This window comes from Tripterygium wilfordii, chromosome 16, assembly GCF_013401445.1.
Source record: "Tripterygium wilfordii isolate XIE 37 chromosome 16, ASM1340144v1, whole genome shotgun sequence".
NCBI lineage: Eukaryota > Viridiplantae > Streptophyta > Magnoliopsida > Celastrales > Celastraceae > Tripterygium > Tripterygium wilfordii.
Window position 1 is genome coordinate 9,829,130 of NC_052247.1, and position 22,444 is coordinate 9,851,573.

General features: G+C 36.7%; 2 protein-coding genes and 1 pseudogene across 4 annotated transcripts; 2 read left to right on the plus strand and 1 right to left on the minus strand.

Annotated features, from left to right (window-relative positions):
* Positions 1–33: 33 nt before the first annotated feature.
* LOC119980491 (prohibitin-1, mitochondrial-like) lies at positions 34–4,982 on the plus strand. 2 transcript variants are annotated; one of them, XM_038823199.1, is made up of 7 exons: positions 34–154; positions 1,175–1,362; positions 1,899–2,015; positions 3,024–3,194; positions 3,439–3,651; positions 4,152–4,388; positions 4,792–4,982. In XM_038823199.1, the coding sequence occupies exons 2-6, from the start codon at positions 1,186–1,188 to the stop codon at positions 4,344–4,346; spliced, it is 873 nt and encodes a 290-aa protein (XP_038679127.1). In that variant the 5' UTR covers positions 34–154; positions 1,175–1,185; the 3' UTR covers positions 4,347–4,388; positions 4,792–4,982. The 2 variants fall into 2 exon arrangements, with proteins under 2 accessions (XP_038679127.1, XP_038679126.1); XM_038823198.1 differs by lacking the exon at positions 4,792–4,982 and having other exon boundaries at positions 4,152–4,639.
* A 1,623-nt stretch (positions 4,983–6,605) lies between these two features.
* LOC119980223 lies at positions 6,606–9,694 on the minus strand (annotated as a pseudogene).
* Positions 9,695–15,675: 5,981 nt separating this feature from the next.
* LOC119980502 (maspardin-like) lies at positions 15,676–22,440 on the plus strand (the record flags this gene model as incomplete). Of its 2 annotated transcripts, XM_038823215.1 has the most annotated exon segments (8): positions 15,676–15,891; positions 16,937–17,062; positions 18,025–18,123; positions 19,370–19,512; positions 20,008–20,116; positions 20,868–20,975; positions 21,749–21,889; positions 21,995–22,440. In XM_038823215.1, coding segments are annotated over 8 exon segments (1,224 nt in total). In that variant the 5' UTR covers positions 15,676–15,819.
* Between the last annotated feature and the right edge of the window lie 4 nt (positions 22,441–22,444).

Genomic DNA, 22,444 nt, shown 5'->3' on the forward strand with positions numbered 1-22,444 from the left:
TGAGTCCATAAAACGTGTAAACCCTTTTCGCTTGGCAACATTGATAAACCTAAACCCTAAACCTAGGGGTTGCTGGAAGCCAGTTTTTTGGTTGGCCTTCAGCTATTTCGCTATCTGCTGCACAAGGGAAAATACCGATTTGATTTCACTCAAGGTTCTCTCTTTCTTTGGATCACTCTTTGCGGTGCTGTATCTTGATCTCCCTGTGAAATTCCTCTGATGGGTTGTTTGATTTTTGAGAAATAGCAGGAATTTGGAATAGATAACTCAATGCTTACTTTTACTTTGTTTGAATATTTCTGTGTCTTTCGAAGTTCCATTGTTTTTTTTTTTTTGAAATGATATCGTAATTCGAATCTGCTCGTGTTTTTCCCCAAATGTAATGAGTTCATGTTTTCTTATAGGGAAAACCAGTCTGTTAGGTTTTTGTCTTTTTCTGTGTAGAACTGAAAGCTGTGCTTCTGTGTGCTTGATTCATTCCGAGTATAAAAAATGACTTTTTCGGTTTTTAATTTTAATTTTTATGTGGTTTACACATTATTTGGGTTCTCTTTACACATTGGTAACGGTATGATCTATGAATTTCTTCCACTCCCTTCCCCCTCCTTGGCTAAATACTAGGTCATGTGTTTTTTTCGCATGAATTTAGTTTTGACTTTCGATTGGTATTTTGTTGTGTTATACAACCAAAGGTTTCTGAGGTTTGTGGGAAATTTTGCTTAGATTCACAGCATGCGAACTATGCCTGTTGATTGGCAATGATGGCAAATATTGTTTGATAGTATGAGCTACCCTTATGAGCTAATTAAAGTGAATTGTGTTCAGTTGTATTAGGACAGTTTTTTCTGTATGGATATTGTTGAGCACAATCGTTCCATTGATGTTTTTATTGGAATTCATTGGCTGTGGGTGACACTTTCGCATGCTACTCATGGCCATGGGAATTGTAGTTCTGCTTTTTTGTATTTCTTGTTGGGATTCCAACTAAATTCTTTGATAGATTGATGTAGCCAACCTCAAATGTTAGGCAGTAAGGCTTTTGATTATGAAGATGATGATCATTAGCATTTTTCTGAATCTGTTTTAAATGAAGGGAATAGTAGTATGTACTTGTTATTTCCTCAGCTGTATGTAGTATACCATAATGACAGTAAGATTATTTTCATAATCTTAGCATTTGGTAACATGAACTTCAAGAATGTCAAAGTTCCCAATGTGCCAGGCGGGGGTGCTGCTTCTGCCTTGCTCAAGCTGGGAGTCATTGGTGGAATTGGCTTGTATGCAGCAGCTAATAGTCTCTACAATGTTGACGGGGGGCATCGTGCCATTGTGTTTAACCGTATAGTTGGTGTCAAAGACAAGGTTGCTTTCCTTTTTTCTTTTTTTGTATGATATCTGTTAAAATGTTTTTCTAACCGCACTTGCTGTCTATCAGTATATGTATATGATTGTCTTTAAATTATGATTCCTTGTATATTTTGCTTGACATTCATCAGCTTTTAGTTTGGTTTTTTTTTTTTCATTTTTATGGTTTACTTGTGTTGTTAATGTGAAAAACTAAAAAAAAAAAAATTGAATTGATAGACTAGTCAATTCCTTTTAATTTTAATCCATGCAAGCAGAAATTTGGAACTTACATATAAATTAACGAGATTTAAGTTTTTCTATTTGTGATTTTAATTGAGCTGCGTGCTGTTACTATATGCCAAACAAAACGTCCCCATACCAAGGCTGTTAAAGAAAGCTTTGTTATGCTTTACTTGTCAGACATAGTGCACTAATTTAATACAAGCATTGTAAAATCTGTATATGAATTTATATTTACACACACAAGTACATATATGTTCTTTACTGTGATATATCTTGTAGTTCTAATGCTGTCAAATATATCAATGAAGGTTTATCCCGAGGGTACACACCTTATTATTCCATGGTTTGAGAGGCCAGTCATCTATGATGTTCGTGCAAGACCCCATCTTGTTGAGAGTACTTCCGGAAGCCGTGATCTTCAGATGGCAAGTTTTCTTCTTCTTTTTAAGCTTGAATGTCTTGACTCAGTTTTCTGTAAATGACAAATTCATACCCTTTTCCCAAAAATAACTTGCATAAGATATATGTGTGAAATTAGGTTGGGTTATGTTTTAGTGGTTCTGTGTTTATGTAGCTTTTCTTTATTTAAAGATGTTGGACATTTTGGAAGCTGGCTCAGAAAGCTAATGTAGATCAATTGGTGTTAAGAAGTACTCTTGCATCTTTTGTTTGATTTTGTACCACCTATGTCCATTGTTTTCCTGATTGAGTTACCTTTTTACCGCCCCCCCTTAAGGGTTTCGAGCTTCGATCTTGTTACTTATGAAGTTAGTATTTTGAGGTGTGGTCATATTTCTTTTCCTCTTTTGGCTTATTGTGTTTCACATTGCAAGAGTATGGAGTGTGGTGGCAACTCCCACTTTTGACAACATATTCCCTAGGTCCTGTCTTTGTCAAACTCTTGCCTTAAGAGAATAAGAATCTACAGTGCTTATGTACAATAATTGATTTTAGATACCACAAGAACTTGCTTCGCAAAAATTAAATTTACTAGTTTTTGCACCGTGGAGTTTTGAACTTGAAAGAAAAATCTATGTTTCTGCGTGACATTGCTCCATTTATTTTATTAGTTGTTTTTGTTTCTTCAATAGAACAGAACTACTATCAACACTTCACCTTCCTCTCCTCTCCCCCCTGGCCCCCAGTATTACCTATTGCACCATCCTCTTCCTCTTCTGTCCTACGTTACCCTGCCCCACCGAAAGCACCACCACCACCAGACCCTCATCCCCCTCTGCATGGGCTGATTGCAGTGTTTACTATAGGTGATAATAATTAAGATTATGTTTTTTAATGGTGTTTTGTCCTTTACCCCAGCCCAAACCTCCCAAATTAAGGGAAAAAAACAATTACGTTAGGGTTTTCTTTCTCTGCTCATTTAAAATCCTTTGAAATCCCTATTTGGAGAAATTGAATCCTTATTGTTATTTCAGGTGAAAATTGGGCTTCGAGTTCTTACTCGTCCTGTGGCTGATAAGCTACCCACAATTTATCGAACTCTTGGTGAGAATTACAATGAAAGAGTACTGCCTTCTATCATTCATGAAACTTTGAAAGCTGTGGTTGCGCAGTACAATGCCAGCCAGCTCATCACTCAAAGAGAGGTAGGCAGTGAGGCTCATTCATTTATGTTGTCTACCTACAATTATATATTGAAGTCCTTGAAAAGAGTCAGAAAAACAAATGATTGGGAGTCATTAGTACAAATGTAGAATTTCTAACATTGAGTTAGCATTGACTTTGCTGTGTTTATGCCCCATTCTGCCTATTCGCCTTTTGCTTCGGGGTTTGTTGTTTGAGAAGAGATTCCACAAAGAACTGAGCATCTGGTTCTCTTGCTTCCTGTAGAATGTTAGTAGGGAAATACGGAAGATATTGACAGAAAGGGCAGTCAATTTCAATCTTGCACTTGATGATGTGTCCATCACAACCCTGACTTTTGGAAAGGAATTTACGGCTGCAATTGAAGCGAAGCAGGTGGCGGCACAGGAGGCTGAGAGGGCTAAATTTATTGTTGAAAAGGCCGAGCAAGACAAGAAAAGTGCCATTATTAGAGCAGAGGTAAGAAAGCATGCTTAGTCCTCTTGGCAAACTCTGAATCTTATTTTTTGTCACAGATGTAGTACCCTTATTCTATATGTTTCTGATTGTTTAGCCATTTGAGAAAAACTTTTAGTTAAATCATGTGATATTGAGAGAGGTATTATTTGTTGGTTAGAACTGATTTGAAGATTCAGAAATAAGAATCTTAGTGTTGCTGGGATACAGGAACTGGTTTCTTCATAACTGATGATACCTTCCAGTGTTTTTTCCCTTCTATTATCATTGTCCTTTCGGTTAGAGTATATGGTATTATGTCATGGAGAGTAAAGTGGGGAGACCACAAGTGGAGGAGTTCTTTTCTTTGAATATATCTCTACATTTCCTCACAATAATCTTTATGAGAATATCTACTTCCCTTGTTTATCCATTTTAGAAGTTTCTTTTGTATAATTTACATGTGAAATTGATCTCCCCTTTTTTTGCCTATACATTAACTTTCTGTCCCCATGGTTTGACAGGGAGAAGCCAAGAGTGCTCAACTGATTGGTCAAGCTATTGCTAACAATCCTGCATTTATCACACTTAGGAGGATTGAAGCTGCAAGAGATATTGCCCACACTATGTCAAATGCGGCCAACAAAGTTTTCCTGGATGCGGATGATTTATTGCTGAACCTTCATAATGTGAATTTGGATGCCAACAGCAAGAAATAGGCAAATCAGGCTGAACATGCTACCGGTTCCCCCCAATGCCAGTTATGTTCCTTGCATTGTCCAATTGCGAGAATATTTCATAAAAAAAACTAAACAGTGAATAGATCAAAAGTTGAAGGTTCTTTTTAATGGATGTTCCGAGGAAAGTTCAATTTAGTTTGCTTTCAGAAACTATTCTCAAGTGGAGACTAAATTTCATTCAGGACCTTAATTGGATTTGTGACTTATATTAACTCTCTCTCTTAGCTATCAATTGAACTTGTCCAGGATAAATATTTGCTTAGTTGTCTCTTGAGCTGAAAAATGCACCAAGCTTTATGTGCTTATGTGAGAAAAGAACAGCAGCTTTGTTTATATAGTCCCTATGAACATCACAATGCATTGCATGGTGGGCATAACGCATATATATGAACTTGACCTGGCTTTTGATGTATTGTACTTGCAGGTTAAAGCCCATGATCGAATTTTTACGGTGGTCTTCATGTTTGAAAGTAAGAGTGACTGAACTGATTTTGAGGCTTCTATATGTGATTGTGGTGACCTTGATTTGTGTGGAATCCCAGATCTTTGTTTAAACTTTTTAAAACACTTCAAAGCATGATAAAAATGGAAAAATGACTGGCTATGATTGGTGAATTATCCTGATGAACTAATGTATTAGTTATTTTATAATGAACTGGTTGGTTAACCAGACAAATCTAGCTAGATTTTCTTACTTTCAACCCTTGGATCAGATCTGTAGTGGCCAAAATTCGGCTAGGCCCGCTAACCCTCAAACATGGGCCCAAGTCCAATATTCTTTGCTTATTTATTATTTTTTTTAGTGAACACTTGGGTCACATAAAAAATGTTTAGCTATAGAAAAGAGGAAACAAAAATCTTTATGATTCCAAGGACTTGACCAAGTTTCACTTCATTGTATAAAATCCAGCCATAAAGAGAGTTGCATCAACGACCTCAGGCGAATATACCCATTTGCCGATTATTTTAACATTTGACACGGTATCTTATGAGCTTTTATCTTAAAAGTTTGGGGTTAATCCTTAGTCACGGCTTTCCCTTTCCGCTCTAGTGAAAAAAAGACCGGTTGATCCTGTCCGATCAATTGGTCGATCGGACTGGTTTGAATTATTTACTAGCTAGTTTTCAATCTCTCTAAATTTTTCACTCATTAATCTTCTTCTGTAGACTAATTATGGTGTCGACTAATTCAATTAATCTGCCTGCCAGTGACTTATGTTACATGTATATATCATAGTTCTATAATCATGAACTAACTGTTGATCTTCACTCCAATTGAAAATGAAGACAAATTGCATAGATATTCCACAAGATATAAGGCAACAAAGTCTTCATCCCTTATCCATACCCATGCCTCAACTTCCCATGTGATTAGTCAAAAGGCATGCAAGAATTTATTTCATTGCATGTCTCCCAGTCCACACGCATACAAGAAAGAAAATTTATTGCATGCCGTATGAAAAAAGAAAAGTATTTTTCTCTTCTTATAAATTGTGTGTGAGCAAAGAGCCAATAGAGGGGTGTAAGAGATAGTAATAGTGTGGTGCGTGTGAAAGAAATTAGAGAGAGCCTCAAAGCAGTGAGTTTTTGAGAGAGAAGGAGAAAAGAAGAAAGCGCAAACCAAGTGATCCACTTATAGGTGAAGTTTGTAATCCCATTAATATAGAGGAAGTTTTTTAGTGCCTTATGAGTCCTGTGATTTAACCCTCTTTAAGGTTTTCCATGCCAAGAATTATTGGTGTTATCTCTGATTCTCATCCATTATGTTAATTTTCCTAATACTAACTTCTTTACCCCACCCGTCAATAATAAGAGAACCTTTGTCTACGTCTCGCTGCATCCAAATGCCGATGCAACGTGTTGCTTTTGAGGGACACCCTAAAATGCCATTGCTCATTTGTCGCTTGTGCATCGCTAATAAGGTATTCTTGTGTCAGCCCTCGCTCATTTTGATGGAGACATTCGCCTCTTTGAGAAGGGAGGATTTGGTTGAGTTTATTTTCTATTGAAACGTTCCTTAACCCTCCCTTTTAAACACTAAACAACCGATACAAAATCTTCATTAGCATTTATTCTTGTGATAAAGCAATTGCCAACTCCTGATTATTCTACAACTATTAAGCAATATATACCTGTGAACGTGAAGTGATACACTGTACGTTTGGGGTTGAGTGGCAGCTTTTCAATCGGAGAAAACCCACCAGAGATTTCATTCTCTCATTCATGCTAGCTAGCTAGTGATCATAAAGCAATCTCTAGTACTTTGATTATTATTCAAGTATTTTACACATACATGATCCATACAGTAGCTAGCCGTGAAGGTCTAATCTACCAGATATATGCATGGTCCTACGTCGTGGAATCGTAGCTAGATCCTGTCGTTCAAGCAGAAGCAGCAGGCACACAAACAGGTAAATCCTTCTCAACATTTGGTGGGATCCGAAGAATTGGATTGCTTTCAAAGAAATTGACAGGCTTCAGATCAAAGCTTGAAGAAACTGTTGGCATTATCGGAAAGTCTTCCTGGCATGGAACGTGATGGAACCCTAGTGTGTACCAAACCACAATGTCCTTGTTCTCAATCGACCGATCCCTACAAATAAAAATCAACAATTCACATGCTTGTATAATTATTTCGACCTATCTTTCAGTGATCAAAAGTTATTTTACCTTTCGGACCACGTTGCAAGATTGTCTTCACCATGGTTTTGGTAAACAAACAACCCGCCCGCCCATTGCTCGGTCCGGTTATATGGGGTGACCCATATTTGGTTATTCGTGAAGGCGCCCCGTTTTTGAGGAGGATCATCATGATCAAGCAAGCTAGCAGCAGTACCAGCAGGGACCAATTTATACCCGACCGGGTTTCCGATCTGGGTCTTTCGATTCGGGTTGATTACATGGAATTCAGACGGGTCATAGAGTTTCAGCTGAATTTGTGCATCCTTTTCAGTCTTGGCCACATTTCGAACAGCTTTTAGATAACTTCTTCTGGGAGATTCTCCTGGTGGGGTCTTCTGGTTTTGAATATTCACCTTCACAAATGAATTTTGGGAGCCATCGACGTCCATGTCGAGATAAAATGTGACGTAGTGGTCGTGGATGACACCTATCACATTTTCGGACAAAAGCGTGCCGTAGAGATTTTCCTGGCCTGGGACTTGGTTCACATTCACGTAGGAGGTGCCTTTCACCATCAGAATTCCACTAAGTCCCACCTGCAACATTATTAATCAAGAAATGTTTGGTTTATTTTACATCATCAAAGACCAAGAAAAATCCAAATAGCTAGTGACCACACTGATAACTACACGAATCTGGTATCAAGACCAGACATTTAATTAGATAAAATTGGATTCAAGATATTTTTAAAGAATATTCCGGGGTAATGGAAATTTCGTCATATTTAGAAAATCAGAGTTGAAAATTATTTCAATATGCATATACGGGCAGTTTCTTTATATTGATTTATTATGCCGCATCAGCATTTTGATTGTCCGAATAGTCAAAAATCTATCTCAATGTGCATATCAAAATTACTTTCTATTTTGGGGTGATCGTGTTTGACTCAATCAACTATTTTATTTCAATGACCAAAAGTTACATTACCTGAATATTCCATCAAATATGGAATGGTGCATGCCACGGTGAACCTTCAATGGGGTGTGTGACTAAAAATGTGATATTATTGGAATAGTTGGTGCGATGTGACATGGTGCCACTAACCTTTACTCTGATCAAGCCATCAGTTTGGAACTCCCAATCAACAATGTAATCGTAGTTTGCGACGGATGCTGCCATTCTAGCCACTAATGTCACCTTCGGCCTTACTTCCCGTATCTGTAAAGATACATACACAACAAAACAAACAACAAAAGTCCAAAATCTTACTAAAAATTGTGAAATATGAGAGGGATCCGAAGAGCTTTTTTTAAATTTCGGATCCGAATACCTTACCTCCATACCCGTAATCGGACTCTCCGAATGTCGCCACCCGATGTCTCCTGCATAACTCTCGAACACGCATATCATATTTGACCTCACATATGGCGTTCCATCAGCAGCAGCAAATACGCCGTCCATATAATGCGCATGCCGGGGACAATCATTAAGCGGGTCCAGCGGCATGGCCTGCAACCCGAACCATATTCGCCCGCATCCATATACGTCTTAAAATACCACGCATCAGTCGGATCCATGTAAGGGACAAACAATTCAGACGTAAACCCTTTGTACATCACATTCCTCATCTCCCCGCTATCCGGGTCCCGAACCACCGCACGAGAAATAATCACACCTGCTCTCGGGTCGGGTTTGAGATGAAATCCCAATTTGCCCATTTTACAGTATGTTCATCTTCTATTTTGAAACTTGGACCCTTCGGCTGCTCTATGGATATCGGGTTCAGTAGCTTCATTTCTTGATTAACCTGTTCAGAGTATCGATAATCCGTTTTCGCCGCCTTTGGTATCGGTATGTTCCGACCCTTATCGGATATTTCCACCACTTCTTTCGTGTCCATATCGAGAAGTACAGTCAGCCCTTCGATTGGCCTCATGTAGAAGTTCGCAGTGTCCTTCATGGAGTAGCACTGTACCTTAATCAATCTCCTGTTCTCCTCCTTTTTACCGAACCAACCCAGTGAAATAGGCAAGCACGCCAAGTCCGTCAGATCAACACCGCGGTCTGTAATCGTACGGTTGAAATCCGCGTTCGAGAGTGGGGCCCAGGTTGCCGATGTCATATCCTCTATAGTCATAGTCGGGTAACCCGAGACCGACCCGGTTTCCTGTACTATGACCTCGCTTGTTCCCAGGTCGACCGCCAGCACGTATGAGTTCCCGTCGACACGAGCGATGACGGAGGCCTTTCTGGGTAACAAGGGGTCGCCTTTTTTCCATTTGAGGACTAACGGTTTTTCGGGTTCTTCGAGAACAATCGAGTGGAGCTGATACGGCGACGATCGGAAGAGCGAGTGGGATTTGAGGATGGTACGAAGTTTGTTAAATTCTGTAACGGTGAGTGGGTCAAGCGGGTGGTGTGGGGTGTCAGTCGCGTGACGGTGGCGGTTGGGGCGCGTGGGGTTTTTGCGGAGGTTGTTGGGTTGTTTTTGTTGGGATTGGAATCGGTTCTTGGAGGTACACCATGGGGAGTTAATGCTGCAGTAGAGAGAGTCGGCTGTCGAGGATGGTGGCAAGGGGAAGTGAACCCATGTGAAGAGTAAAACGAGGGCTACGGCTAGAAATAGAGAGAGCAAGCGGAAGAAGTTTCTCGACTCCATGGCCAGTTCAGCTCTCTTGGCTTGAGGTGAGTGTGTTTTTAGGCGTGATAAAAAGTTTGGTCAAAAATATACATTTGATCCCTCAATTATGCCCTTATTTTAATTTTGTCCTTAAATTTTTTTTTTTCTTAAAATCATTTCTCAACTATTCAAAGGTATTCCATTCGTCCCTTAAATGATTTCGACATCAGAAAATCATACTTGACATCCCAATTGACATAATTTTTACACCTGACATTTCACTTACCTTAAATTTTACACATATCATCTCACAAAATCCTCAAAATACCTAACTCTTCAAAATTCTCAAACTATTTTGTTATATAGTTGAAGCACTAAAAGTGCTAGAGATTAACAGTTTAGGGATAATATCGTTTACATTTGTCAAAGTTTGCCAACTAACATTACTCTAATATGCTAAATAGATGTCACGTTGGATTTTTTCAACCACTCTCTCACTTGAATGACGAAATAGATATTTTACAATAGTTGAAGGACAAAGTTAAGAGCAAGAAAAATTTAAGGAAGAAAGTAAAACTAAGGATAAAGTTGAGGGGTCAAATATTATATTTTGCCCGGTCTGTGCATTCACTTGTGAACATAAATTTTAAATGTTGAATTAGTTGATTTGAAGGGTCAAAGATTGAACTGCATATTCTTTAAATAATTTAATTTATTTATAAATAATAATTAACATAATATAAATTACATAATTCGAAATTGAATATTTTTAGTAATATACAACAAAATAATGACTTAGTGAGTGGTTAAGGATATGATCATATACTATTTGTGTTAGCCCGGTTGAAGTTTTACAAATGTTAGATTTTTCAAAAGGTTATTTAACTCGAGTTGAATTAGTTATAAGGAAACATGAATATTTGACTTGATTTGCTCCTTTAATTAAGAGTATTTACAGACATGAAATAATTCACTTTAATTTGCTTCTTTAATTAAAATAAATATTTTACTCTTGATTTGCTCCCAACATTAAATAATTGACTATTGATTTACTCCTTTAATTAAAAGCATTTTTATAGACATGAAAATATGGAATAATTACGTATTATAAAGAAACACTTATATTTGGTTATTAATGACTATTACTTGTCACTAATAACGAATTAAATAATTTTAAAATTTTGAATATGAAACGTGTGGTTCGACAACGATGATTTTGACAAAATATCGCATGGTCCAATCCATCAAATGCTCTTTAAATTTAATACGTACACCTCATCAATTGGGATCACAATTGCTCAAATAAATATCTTTTTCGTAAGAAAACGTACCAATCGTATCTAAAGTAATGGTTTAATCCAGTTCGACTGGCGTGCCAACCTGGTGAGACTGGTTGGAAGTATCAGATAAGCATAAGCCACATCAGCTTTAAAAATTGAACCAATAATCTAGACACATGTGGACTATTTGTTTTCTTTTTAGTGAGGCTAGACAATTGTGGGTTGGTATCGCGTAGCATGCTAATGCTAGAAGTGCTAGATGGTGTTCAATTGAATATGTTAATGATGTTTTTATATTCTTATGGGTTGTACGTAGTGGGACATCACTATTATATAGTTTAATTCGGATTGTTTTTAACAAGGAAAGGAACTGGAGGTTCGTGCCCACTGCACACACTCATGCAATCAGTGAACTGGTCTTCGTCAGCCTGCATCATTAGCTGTCATATACTCATATCTTATGCCAAATTTCTTATGGGTGGCAGGGGTCTGTTGTAAAACTACCGTAGACCCCGTTGTAGATGATTTGAATGACAAAATTTTTTTATTTTATTTGAAAAAATTATAAATGTGTAGTTTATGATCTAACGAACCCAACGATATATTTTTTGTTTGAAACAAAAATCAAATTTATCTTGATCCAGACACCGAATGTTTTAAGTTTATATCCGACGATCTAAAATTGTTAAGCATTTTTCATCTAGCATATGATTTTTGTTTTGAACAAAAATATATCGTTGGATTCGTTAGATCATAAACTACACATCTATAATTTTTTTCAAAATAAATAAATTTTTTTTTTTATCTTAAATTGTTATTACAGTTGGAGCCCCGGCACCCAATTTCAAAATAAAAAATATTACAGTTGAGGCCAGCACAGTTGAGGATTTTCAATTTGGTGAATACAACACCAGTGCCAGTTAAAGGCGAAGGCTAGGAAGAAGGTGCTGCCATTGCCAAGTAATGGGATGTGGAGTTCACCCACGCCAATATAAGGAGGATTACGACCTACAAGGAATTGGTTTATTCATTGATTAGGATCTTATCACTAGTCTAGGTTTTGTACATGAAGTGGTTGATGGATCACAAATATTTGTTGATTGTGAACCTCTTTTATTCACCATGCATGAAGCTACCTCAATAAATTAGATGATATTAATAGCCGTAGTTGGATTACTTCTAAATTTGACCCTTCTGCCTTTGATTTGAGCTAAGTTTATGATGTTTATTCTGGTGAGCTACGAAGGTTGAAGGTCAATGTGTGCATTTCCCTGGTTGTTTTTAATTTTCTTTCTGATTTATATATATGCTTGGTTATCAGTATATATAGTGTCATATATGCAGCATGTGATGTGATGCATTTATTCTAGAGAAATTTTCTCCCCTTCCTTGTTTGTATTTTATATGATTCGTTTTAGATTAGATCATGTGTGTTGGTAGACCAAGTCTTGGGTGTTCGGCAATGCTACCTTCGACTATGCTTTTTAGTTTTCTTACTAAATGATAGAAAACCAACGCCAAACATTCGGCCTTAGTTGACGGAGAAATTCTCAGCTGAAATCCCAGATCAAGGATGACGCCAACAAGAAACTCAACAGAGATTACAGCCCAGAACTCCTTTGACACAAAAGGTTGAAACTTTCCATGCCTCTTAATCAAGAGATATACGTGTTGCATAACTAATTTCCTATGTGGTGGCTTACTTGAATAATTTTTGTCTGGAATCAAAGTATAAGCAGTTTAAATGTCTGTCCTTAACGGTTGTTTTTGATAGAAGCATTATTTTCTTACAAGGGTCAGAATGATAGAAAATGAATATCTACAATACTATCATGCACATCTTCCTGCAGTCTGATATCGATCATATCTCTCTACGTTTTGGTTGGACATGTTTTATAGGACTTTCAGAAGCAACTTATGGTCTGCAGAGAGCTTTGGGAAACTGAGGTCATGTTTTGCATTCCAGGTTTCTTATTCTCATATTTTGGATTGTTGGCTACTTGGAATGCAACATGGTTAATTAGGATCCATAACCCTTTGTGATTGAACCATTTGATGTTTTGGCAATTAAAAAAAATCTTAACATTCCACTAGAGGAGATGAAGGTTTTGCTTGGCTTTGTTTATATATCCCAGATTAGCCTGACATTTCTGGCCACTTGCCTTCTTAGCCTGGCATTGTGATCATGGATCTGCAATGCGATGTGGTTAGGTTCTAATCCATCTGAGCCCATGATTTGCTTAGTTACGAACTTACGATTAGTTTGAGTTGGCAGTTTAGTAAACTGCTAAGGAAATGGCTGAATATATATATTATGATGTGAAATCTTGTATTCATGTATTTCAAATGGTAGTTTTTAAGCAGAATGTTATTGATTGGTCATATATAGGATTTTGGTGTTTAGGGGAGTATCTATATAAGGCATGTTAGGGCTTACTCACTTCACTTTTTCTGCATAGAATCTGAAACACTCTTTGGTTGCTTGGGCACATTGTTTGGGTTGGATGTTTTGATTGTTTTCCTCTGACACATTGTTTAGGCTAGATTTTCTTAAGACACATGGAGTTCTTACATTGTTTAAGATCCTGATTTTGACAATCTAGCTTGTAGTATCTTTGAAACGTTTTTTTGAGAGTTTTGGAACTTATAAACTAATTTAAAATTAACGTTTTTAAGTGTTTAGTACGACATTTTCTACGAACTCCAAAATAAACTGTACCAAACATGCTAATAATCAATCACTGTAAAGCCAGCCTGATGCGAGATTTTCGAACCTCTAAAATTATAGCAATTCAAAACTCAATTTATACTCGCAAGTGCACGAATCAATAGTAGTATAGTATAGCAAATACGAGTGTCGAATCCACGAGGATTGAGTATTAATCTATCATAATTCCAAAATTCACTATAGGACATCACCAAATAAAAAAAAAAGATTATTTATGATTGAAAAATTATGAAATTAAAAGAGAAATTATAAGAAGCATGCAAAGAACAAACAAGTGGGTGAGCTAGGGTTCCGATTTCACCATCTCTATTATGCTTAAATCCTTTAGTTGTCAATTATCAATTCCTTTATGCATGTCAAAGGCCAAGTCCCCCTGATTTATGTAGTAGTCATGGCGTCTAACTTATTACTACGTCTATTCTTAATTTGCAACTATCCATGGCGTCTAGACTAGTTTAACAAACAAGAACGCAATTGGATCTATGACAACTTATGTAACGATCACATGAATCCTAGCATATGGCATCTATGTCTAGGCACTCATGGTGTTAAATTGCAAGAAGCTATTCCCAATCCGAGCATGGCGTCTCTACTACGAATTGTATCAGAATAATCAAACCTAGATGGTAGCTAAGCATCACAGTTCAATCATCAATTAAGCACAACAATCAACACTTGGCATAGCAAAAAGAAACTAAAAATTAATCAAACCAAATTCATTAAGCACAATCAAAGAGGTTACATCGTCCCCCTTGCAAAAGGTTTATCTACTTAGGCGACAAAACAAAAGAAAATAAAACTAATCGAATCCATGGAAATCTAAGAAAGAAAACACAAGAATGATGGAACCCGATTGCGAAATCCCTTCTTCTTCTTTCTCTCCCGTCAACCTCCAAAGATCTCTCTTTTTGACTTGTTATGAGGTATTTATATATGTTTTAACTCTCTCCAACCTCCTAGGGTTTCCTTCAATAATAATAAAGCACGTAACCTCAAAGTAAACCCTTAAAACAAGTCAAACTTCTAATTCTCGGATTTTATTCTTTCGAGCAGCTGTTGAACGCCTTGTTGAGCATCTATTGAGCGCTAGTTGCTGGCCAATATTGTCACATCTACGCTCGAGCATGGGTTGAGCAGCTGTTGAGCATAAAGAGTTTGAAAAGGCACAAAAATATAATTTATACAAAATCTGATCTTATTTAGATAAACAAAACATCAATTCAATTTAAAAACACAAACAAAAAGTTGTATAATAATATGCACATCACAGCCCAAAAAAAAAAAACAATTATGGGTTTGCATATTAAAATTTCATTTCATACATAAAATGATTTTTTTTTACTTTAAAAAAATCTTTAGAACATGGATGGGATGGAACCAAAGGGGATGGAAATTACTCTAAAGTGCACCTCTCAAGAGCTCTTTTTGTGTCTAAAATATCATTGAGGAATTTATTTCTTATTTGAATCGAACTTTGAGTACACCTATAAATTCGTCAATTATGAGTTGGGTGCTTTAACCATTCAGCAATGGATGCTTAGCAGGGATCCTCGACATGGTGAATAACCAAAATCCAATTGAAATGAAATCCGGCAGATAAATCAATGCAATTTAGGAGGAATCAATGAAAGGACATCAATTCCAATCCTGGATTTTTGAATTGAGAGAGATCAAGAATTCTCACTATTTACAATCTTTACTTCTCTATTATATTGTTCAATACGTTCACGGATAATATACTAATTTCGTCGGTTCGAATGGTTATTATGAGTATTTAATTATTATTTTTTTTATTCAAAAAAAAATAATGCCTACAATACAAGATATGTAAAATACAATCGATTGACAATCGAGCCACCGCTCAATTAATCTCTCTAGAGCTCTCTGGCAGTCTGTCTGTCAGGACTCACTGTGAGCAAAACAAAACGTTGACGAGCAGTTGAAGAAGTTACGGTGGAATTTGACAGTTAACGGCGAAGCACGTGATCTTTCTTCAATTTGAACAAATAAAAAATTAAATAAAATTTATTATAAACGACAACCAACCAATACACAGATATACGCAATAATTATACTGCAATAAAATACATAAAAGGAAAATTAGAGGAAAATTGACGATTTCAGCGACTGATTGATCGTAGCCTCGTAGGAGATGTTCTTGTCGTGAGATGGGGGTGTGAATCGGCGCACCAGAAATCAGCAATGAAAGGCGTCTTCTCGGCGCCCGGAGATTACGTATACTTCAAGTCCCAGGTTCCTCTGCACAAGATTCCTGTACGCTTATCCTTAATTCTCATAATTTCTTTTATCTTTCGTCTTTTGGAGCCTTGTTGCACGGTTTCGTTTTGATTTCGATACCAGATCGTGCCTTTATTGAAGCTATGTAGCTTTTCTGTGCCGGGTCAATCTTGTAAAGGTGCAAAAATGAAAATATGGTGGGTGGGTTTATAAATAAAATTTCGGTTCGATGTTGATTTGCGATAAAGGGACTCTCTTTTTCAGTTTGCACTTGTTACTGGGTATTCTGATCTTGCTATTGACTGCCTTCAACTGAATTTCTCAAGTTCTTGACCACCTTTATGTTTGATTTGGTTTCAGTTTCTTTGCTCTACCTCTATTTTTTATTCAACTTCACCCAAATATTTTCATCTTGTTGGTGTTTCTAGTTGAACTTGATTTGGGGTTAATCTTATATCCTCATTTCTTGTTGGTGATGTGTCTTTGTCAAATTTATTTATAACCTAGGTTAGTCGCATTATCAGAAGACTATTTGCAGTGATTGAATTTGAGTTGGGTTAAAATAATTATCTATGTAAAATTCAGTGAAGGTGACTTTGAATTCTAGGATTGGAGGGAAGGGTCTTCCTGAACTTCAAATCTAGTCTTCTTGAATGCAGTCTGAAATATAGATTTTTTTTGGGTGTTTCTACTCTATGTGGATGAATTCTTCTATAGTTTCACTTGTGTCATTGAAACAATGATGACACTGTTACTTCAATTCCCTGTTGTAGGGGCTTCTTCTCATTTTCTATTTCTTTTACATTTCGTACTTTTTAGTTGAAGAATTGGAATAGCTCAGTCAAATTCACTTTTTTCAAATTTGAATATCTTTTCCCCCCGTTTGAGCAATAATTCATGATTTTCTGAGTGTGTGAATTTGTTGTCTTTGGTCATTAGATTGTTGATCAAATGACAATCACCCTAAGGTCCCCCAGTCTCTTGATCAGTCCATGTTGTTTTACTTCGCTTCATCTTGCTAGTACGTCACCTGATTTTACGATACTTCTCATGGAGGAACTTCCTTCCCTATTTTTCGCAGATTGGCACAAAACAATGGCGGTATTATGATTTTGGTCCCAAGGTGGTTCCTCCACTTATTTGTCTTCCTGCAATAGCGGGGACAGCTGAGGTTTACTATAAACAGATCATGTCATTGTCCATGAAGGTACCAAGATGGATTTTTATTTTTTTTTCTTGGCTAAAATGTAAATAGCAAAACATGTTCATGATTTTCTTCTGAGTTCTTATGCTTCTTAGGGTCTGAACTCCAAAGTGCATTGTATATGGTTGTGATGTTAATTAGGAAGTATATACTTGAAACAGTAATGGCGTATCTTGCAGAATTAAATTTTGCTGTTAGTCATTGTTCTGGATGGTTTATTAATAATTATCGTTGCTTGTTAAATGAATGTCCTTAAGCTATAATGATGCAATCCTACTTTTGTTGTCATGATTTTGCCACATTTTGCAATTACTCCCTGTCAATTTTAGCCAGGCTGTACATGGGACATTAGACCTATTGTGTGACCAGTTCGTAAATTCTATATATGTGATTAAAACTCCGTAATCCTTTTGAGCCAAATGACTTCTCTTCCCATCTTAATGGATGACAATATGTATTTGATTATATTGCTTTCGATTTGCTCTTTTAAGTTGCTTTGTGTGTGCCTTTTTAATGCTGAAAACTGGTCCAAAAATTAATGAATTCTTTTCTGTTGAATGAATTATATTTTGCAGATGACAAATTGATTTTGAAATTTTATTAGCTGAGTACTCTGTGTTCAATTTTACAGTTGAATGTGCTATCTGATGCACATTAATATTTGTGCGTCCCAAAACTATTTGTTTTGGCATTAACTGATCGAACAATTTTCTGTAAGTTACTTTTTTAGATTTAGGCCTAGATGGAAAATACCAAGGATGCACACTTATTGAGTTTATGGTACTGATAGATTGAACATGCGTACACCGTAATAATATTTCAACAATAATGGTTGCTTCTAGATGTTGTTGCCTTTGATGCTAATCACTTGGACGTTCATATTGGCAGCTTCTAGTGGATAAAACGCTTGGTTTGTCACCCTAAATTAGACCTCCTTTTGAAGTTCTGATAACTCACAATTTCAGGGGTATCGGGTGATTTCCATTGACATTCCACGTGTATGGAATCATCATGAGTGGGTTGAAGCATTTGAAAAGTTCTTGGATGCTATTGACGTTCACCATGTGAGGCCTTCAATTACTGAATTTCCTTGTCATGTTTATCGTATTTTATTTTTTATTTTCAAAATTTGCCCCTTTAACTTCATATACATGTTGTTCTCTGTGTAAAAACTCCCGACATTCTTGCAAAACTAGCTTAAACATTCAAATTTGGCTCTTTTCTTGGAACTTTTTGGTTGCACTTATGTTTTTGTGTAGTTACCTATATTTATTGGATTATGCTGTTCTTTTCAAAAAAATTCGCCATTTTGTTTCATCACATTAGTCCATTGTCTATATAGTTAGATGCCACTTAACCTAGAGAGTAAAACCTTATGAACAGGAAGATGCAGTTTTGGTTCCAAATCTCCTTTTGCTTATCTCCCCTTTATAAACTTCCATCTTTTGCTGATAGTGACACCTCTGTGTCTGCTCGCTGAAAGAAAGAAGATGTGAAACACAAAGGGGAAAAAAAGGAAAAGAAGATGTAAAACACAAAGGTTGAAAAAGGAACAATATTAAATTGGCGACAAAATCTCGGCCGCCAGTTTTGTCTCATTAGAATGAAATATGGGTTCATATGCAGGCCTATTTTAGGGCCAGACTTGCCGTGAGTTGTGGCAATTAGGATCAAGTTCAGTGTCTCTTATGGGCTTTGCAGGTAGACTTTGAGCTGAACTAAGTCTTTTGATGTATTCAAGGCTGTTCCTGAACATGCCAAGGTTTGACTTGCTTTATCTTGTTTGTTATCCCACAACATATATTCTATTCCAAGGAGAAAAAAATACGGCCAAAAAAGACTACTGATGGAAAGGAAAACCATTGAAAAACATTTGCATACCCTTTCATCAAATTCGTCGGGATTTCTTATGTATTTCCTGCCCATCCACGATGAAAGAAAACAGTAGAAATGTGTTAACGTCAAAGTAAATAATATGGAACTTGAAATGTTCGTCATTGAAACATACAGAACTTGTGATGTGACTGAATATTTACTTGTGAATCAACTGGACTGGGGCTCACCATAAAATATTTATATAAAAAAAAAACACTCTAGCCTGGGGCTCTAAATAGCATGACCCTTTCCATGTGTTGACCTCATGAAGAAGTTTTTTGTGCTATTGAGGAGTAACTAACTGTAGTATTTGCTGTTGGACATTGGATTTTGGAATGTTATAATGCGTGTCTACATATTTCACATATCCCTTTCTTTATCATTGGTTTTGATGATAGGTTTTTATGAGTAGACTGATGATTCTATATCTAACAGATACATCTTTATGGTACCTCCCTGGGAGGCTTCCTAGCACAACTTTTTGCTCAGCATCGTCCAAGGAGGGTTAAATCATTGATACTCTCAAACACATTTTTGGATACGCGCAGTTTTGCCGCTGCAATGCCTTGGGCTCCTGTGTATGTTCTCATTTTTATATGATCATTATGAGTTAAAACAATTAAGTTACTGATATTCATAATATCGCTCTGATTTCAGATTAATTTGTGTCACTTCTGCCTCTCATTGATAGATTTAGAATTACAATGTGTAACTTGTTTTAGAAAGTCTATATCATCTATTTGATTGGATGGCAATGTGTTGTTCAGGAATGAATGTAAAATTTAAGTTGCGTAAATAAATGTCCTGTATATGAACTATAATTAAAAAGACCATGAACAGAAGCATAAATGTGCTATTTTGATTAGTATCTCTGTCAAATTATCTGTTTTGTTTTTGGCCTTTTCTTCCTTAAAATGTAGGAAATCTTATGCAAGTATATGCTTAAGTATATGTTTCAATGTGAATTAATTTCTTGTGCTCTTTATCATTGTAGTTGCAAGTATGCCTTTTGCAACTGTTTGTTTGTTAATTATGCAACGAAAAAGTCTTGACTTTTTTGTTTCTTCCTGCAGTGTTAGTTGGACACCTTCTTTTTTGCTGAAGCGATACGTCTTAACTGGAATCCGTGACGGTCCTCATGAACCATTTATTGCAGATTCCGTTGACTTTGTTGTTTCTCAGGTATAGATGTTGCTGGCCCAAATTGCTTGTTCTTTTGAGCCATGTATCATCTCTGAAGCAAACTAGCATTTAATAAATGTGACTTGTTTGAACATATTACTTTTTGTCGTAAATCAGTTGTATTTTCAAAATTCTTGTACATCTCTGTTTCCGGGCCAAATTTTGTTTTCAATAAAGTCGATTTCAGAGGTGTGATATGGTTTTTTTTTTGTTTTGCTGTCTTGGTGCTTTCCGGTGGGAAGTAATTTGATATTGTGGAAGCCGCCTAGGAATATAGCACGTTTACTGTTGTAATACATGTACACTACAGCTTCGAGGTTGAAACCTTCTTCCACACCTTCTAGTTTGGGTGCTTTGAAGCTGCAACCTGTTGGTGAGGATGTGAATGTATAGTTCATGGTTTACTTACTGTGCTGAAATTTATTTCCTAAGATTGTGGCCCCAGCTGAATGATTTCCACATTAAATAGTTCTTGTTGCTTGTAATTTCTTTCCTTGTTTAGGTGCATACTGCCTTATCTGCATGAGATGCTCTTACTATTCTGAGTAGCTTTCTGATAAAAAGTCTCCCTTGATTCCGATATACCTATTTTCACAGTTATTTCCAAATTTTCCCTTCTTTACTAAGAACGATACTTTTTTTTTCCTTGTGTCTGTAGGCGAATTCATTTCTAACTTCCTGTCTCTATCTACTTTGCCGTTTAAAGGAATGTATTCACTTTCCTAACCTCCTTGTATGTTAATTCGTTCAGGTTGAAACGCTCTCTAGAGAAGATTTGGCATCCAGGTTGACTTTGACAGTTGATGTTGCTACAGTTGGTTCACTTCTGCTTTCAGATTCATTTATCACCGTAATGGATGTATGTCAACAAAAACTTACTTTACATGTGTGCGCCTATTGAGTACCTTTGGACTTATAATACTCCCACATATAGAGATCAAACATTTTTTTGATATATCTCAGCCGTAGATGGTAAATGAGTATTTGGATTTCGTCCCTTTATTTTGAAGCTTTGTGCACTTGGAACTGTGTGCTGCATAAATATGCGTGGGTTCACTCTTATTATAACCACCATAAACTGTGTGCCCATGAATATAAGAGTATGCTTCTTTGGGTTATTGAGGTTGTTGCATTTGTCAAATCCACTTAACCCCAGTAGATTTGGATAGTGCATTTTGTTAAAGAAAATATGAACAACAACGATACAATGGCAACCAAATAAAACATTTAGTGGCTGAGACCTTTCATCTATCCCTTCCCTATTTCCTGCCAGGTGTTGTCTGTTGTGGAAAATATTCCTCTACATAGATATATCATAGAACTGCAGCTTATGTTGCACCTGTGGAAGCTTGAATTTAGCAGTTCAACTTGGAAACTGTACGAATTAAATTTTTAAAATTTTCTAATACATGAGAAAGTCCCGAGTTCTATTAATGATCAGGGGAGGAAATCAAGTGCATCTGATGCAGCATATGGTGAAAGTGCATTTGTTTTCAAATCGCTGCTTGATTGGAATATAATAACTTGTGTAACCTTACTTCTAGTTCTCCTTTTGCCTTGTTTTTCTTTTGATCTTGCCCTACGATTTTTGTTTGGTTTTTCTGAAAATGGTTGCATGCTGTCTTTTTGCAGACAAACGATTATTGTGCAACTCCTCAAGAACTGAAAGATCAACTGAGTGAAAGGTATCCTGGAGCAAGGCGAGCTTACTTGAAAACGGGAGGTGATTTCCCATTTCTTTCACGCTCAGATGAAGTCAACTTACATCTCCAGGTGTATAGTATGTCCATGTTTTCTTTACTTTTAAAAGGCTTTTGCTGCTTGCCTACTATTATCTGAGTGTGATGAACGAGGACTAACGTAACCATCGGATCTCAGCTACACCTGAGGCGAGTTGGGGTAGAACCTCGGCCAGACTTGGTACGGGGCATATCGAAGGATGGCTCCGGGGGTAGTCAGAGAGACAAAAATCAGAAAAAGGAAGATCCAGATGATCCTCCCCCCAAGGATGATAAGGAAAGTTCTGAAAGCGCGCCCAGTGAAAGCCAGTTACCTCCAGGTCCGGAAAGTTCCGAATCTCACGGTACAGAAGAGCAGGTACTCAACAATGCAAAAACTTCTGCCATTGGTTATGAAGAGAGACTGAAGTTGCTTAATGCATTGTGGCAGAAAGAACGAACCAGAGCCGGTAAATTCATTATGCAATTCACTTGGGGAATCTTTCTTCCACATTTGATTGCTTCAAATGTGGTTTTATTGTACATTAATTCAACTTATTGCTGGAAACGTAGACAAATTGCATGAAATCATCAATTGTATATTGCTTTT

What these genes read in the sequence shown, in the direction of transcription:
- LOC119980491 (XM_038823199.1), top strand. Translation starts at nt 1,186, where the DNA reads ATGAACTTCAAGAATGTCAAAGTTCCCAATGTGCCAGGCGGGGGTGCT. An exon ending in TAGTTGGTGTCAAAGACAAG is followed by an intron (nt 1,363 to 1,898) that starts GTTGCTTTCCTT and finishes ATATCAATGAAG; the next exon opens with GTTTATCCCGAGGGTACACA. An exon ending in AGCTCATCACTCAAAGAGAG is followed by an intron (nt 3,195 to 3,438) that starts GTAGGCAGTGAG and finishes TGCTTCCTGTAG; the next exon opens with AATGTTAGTAGGGAAATACG.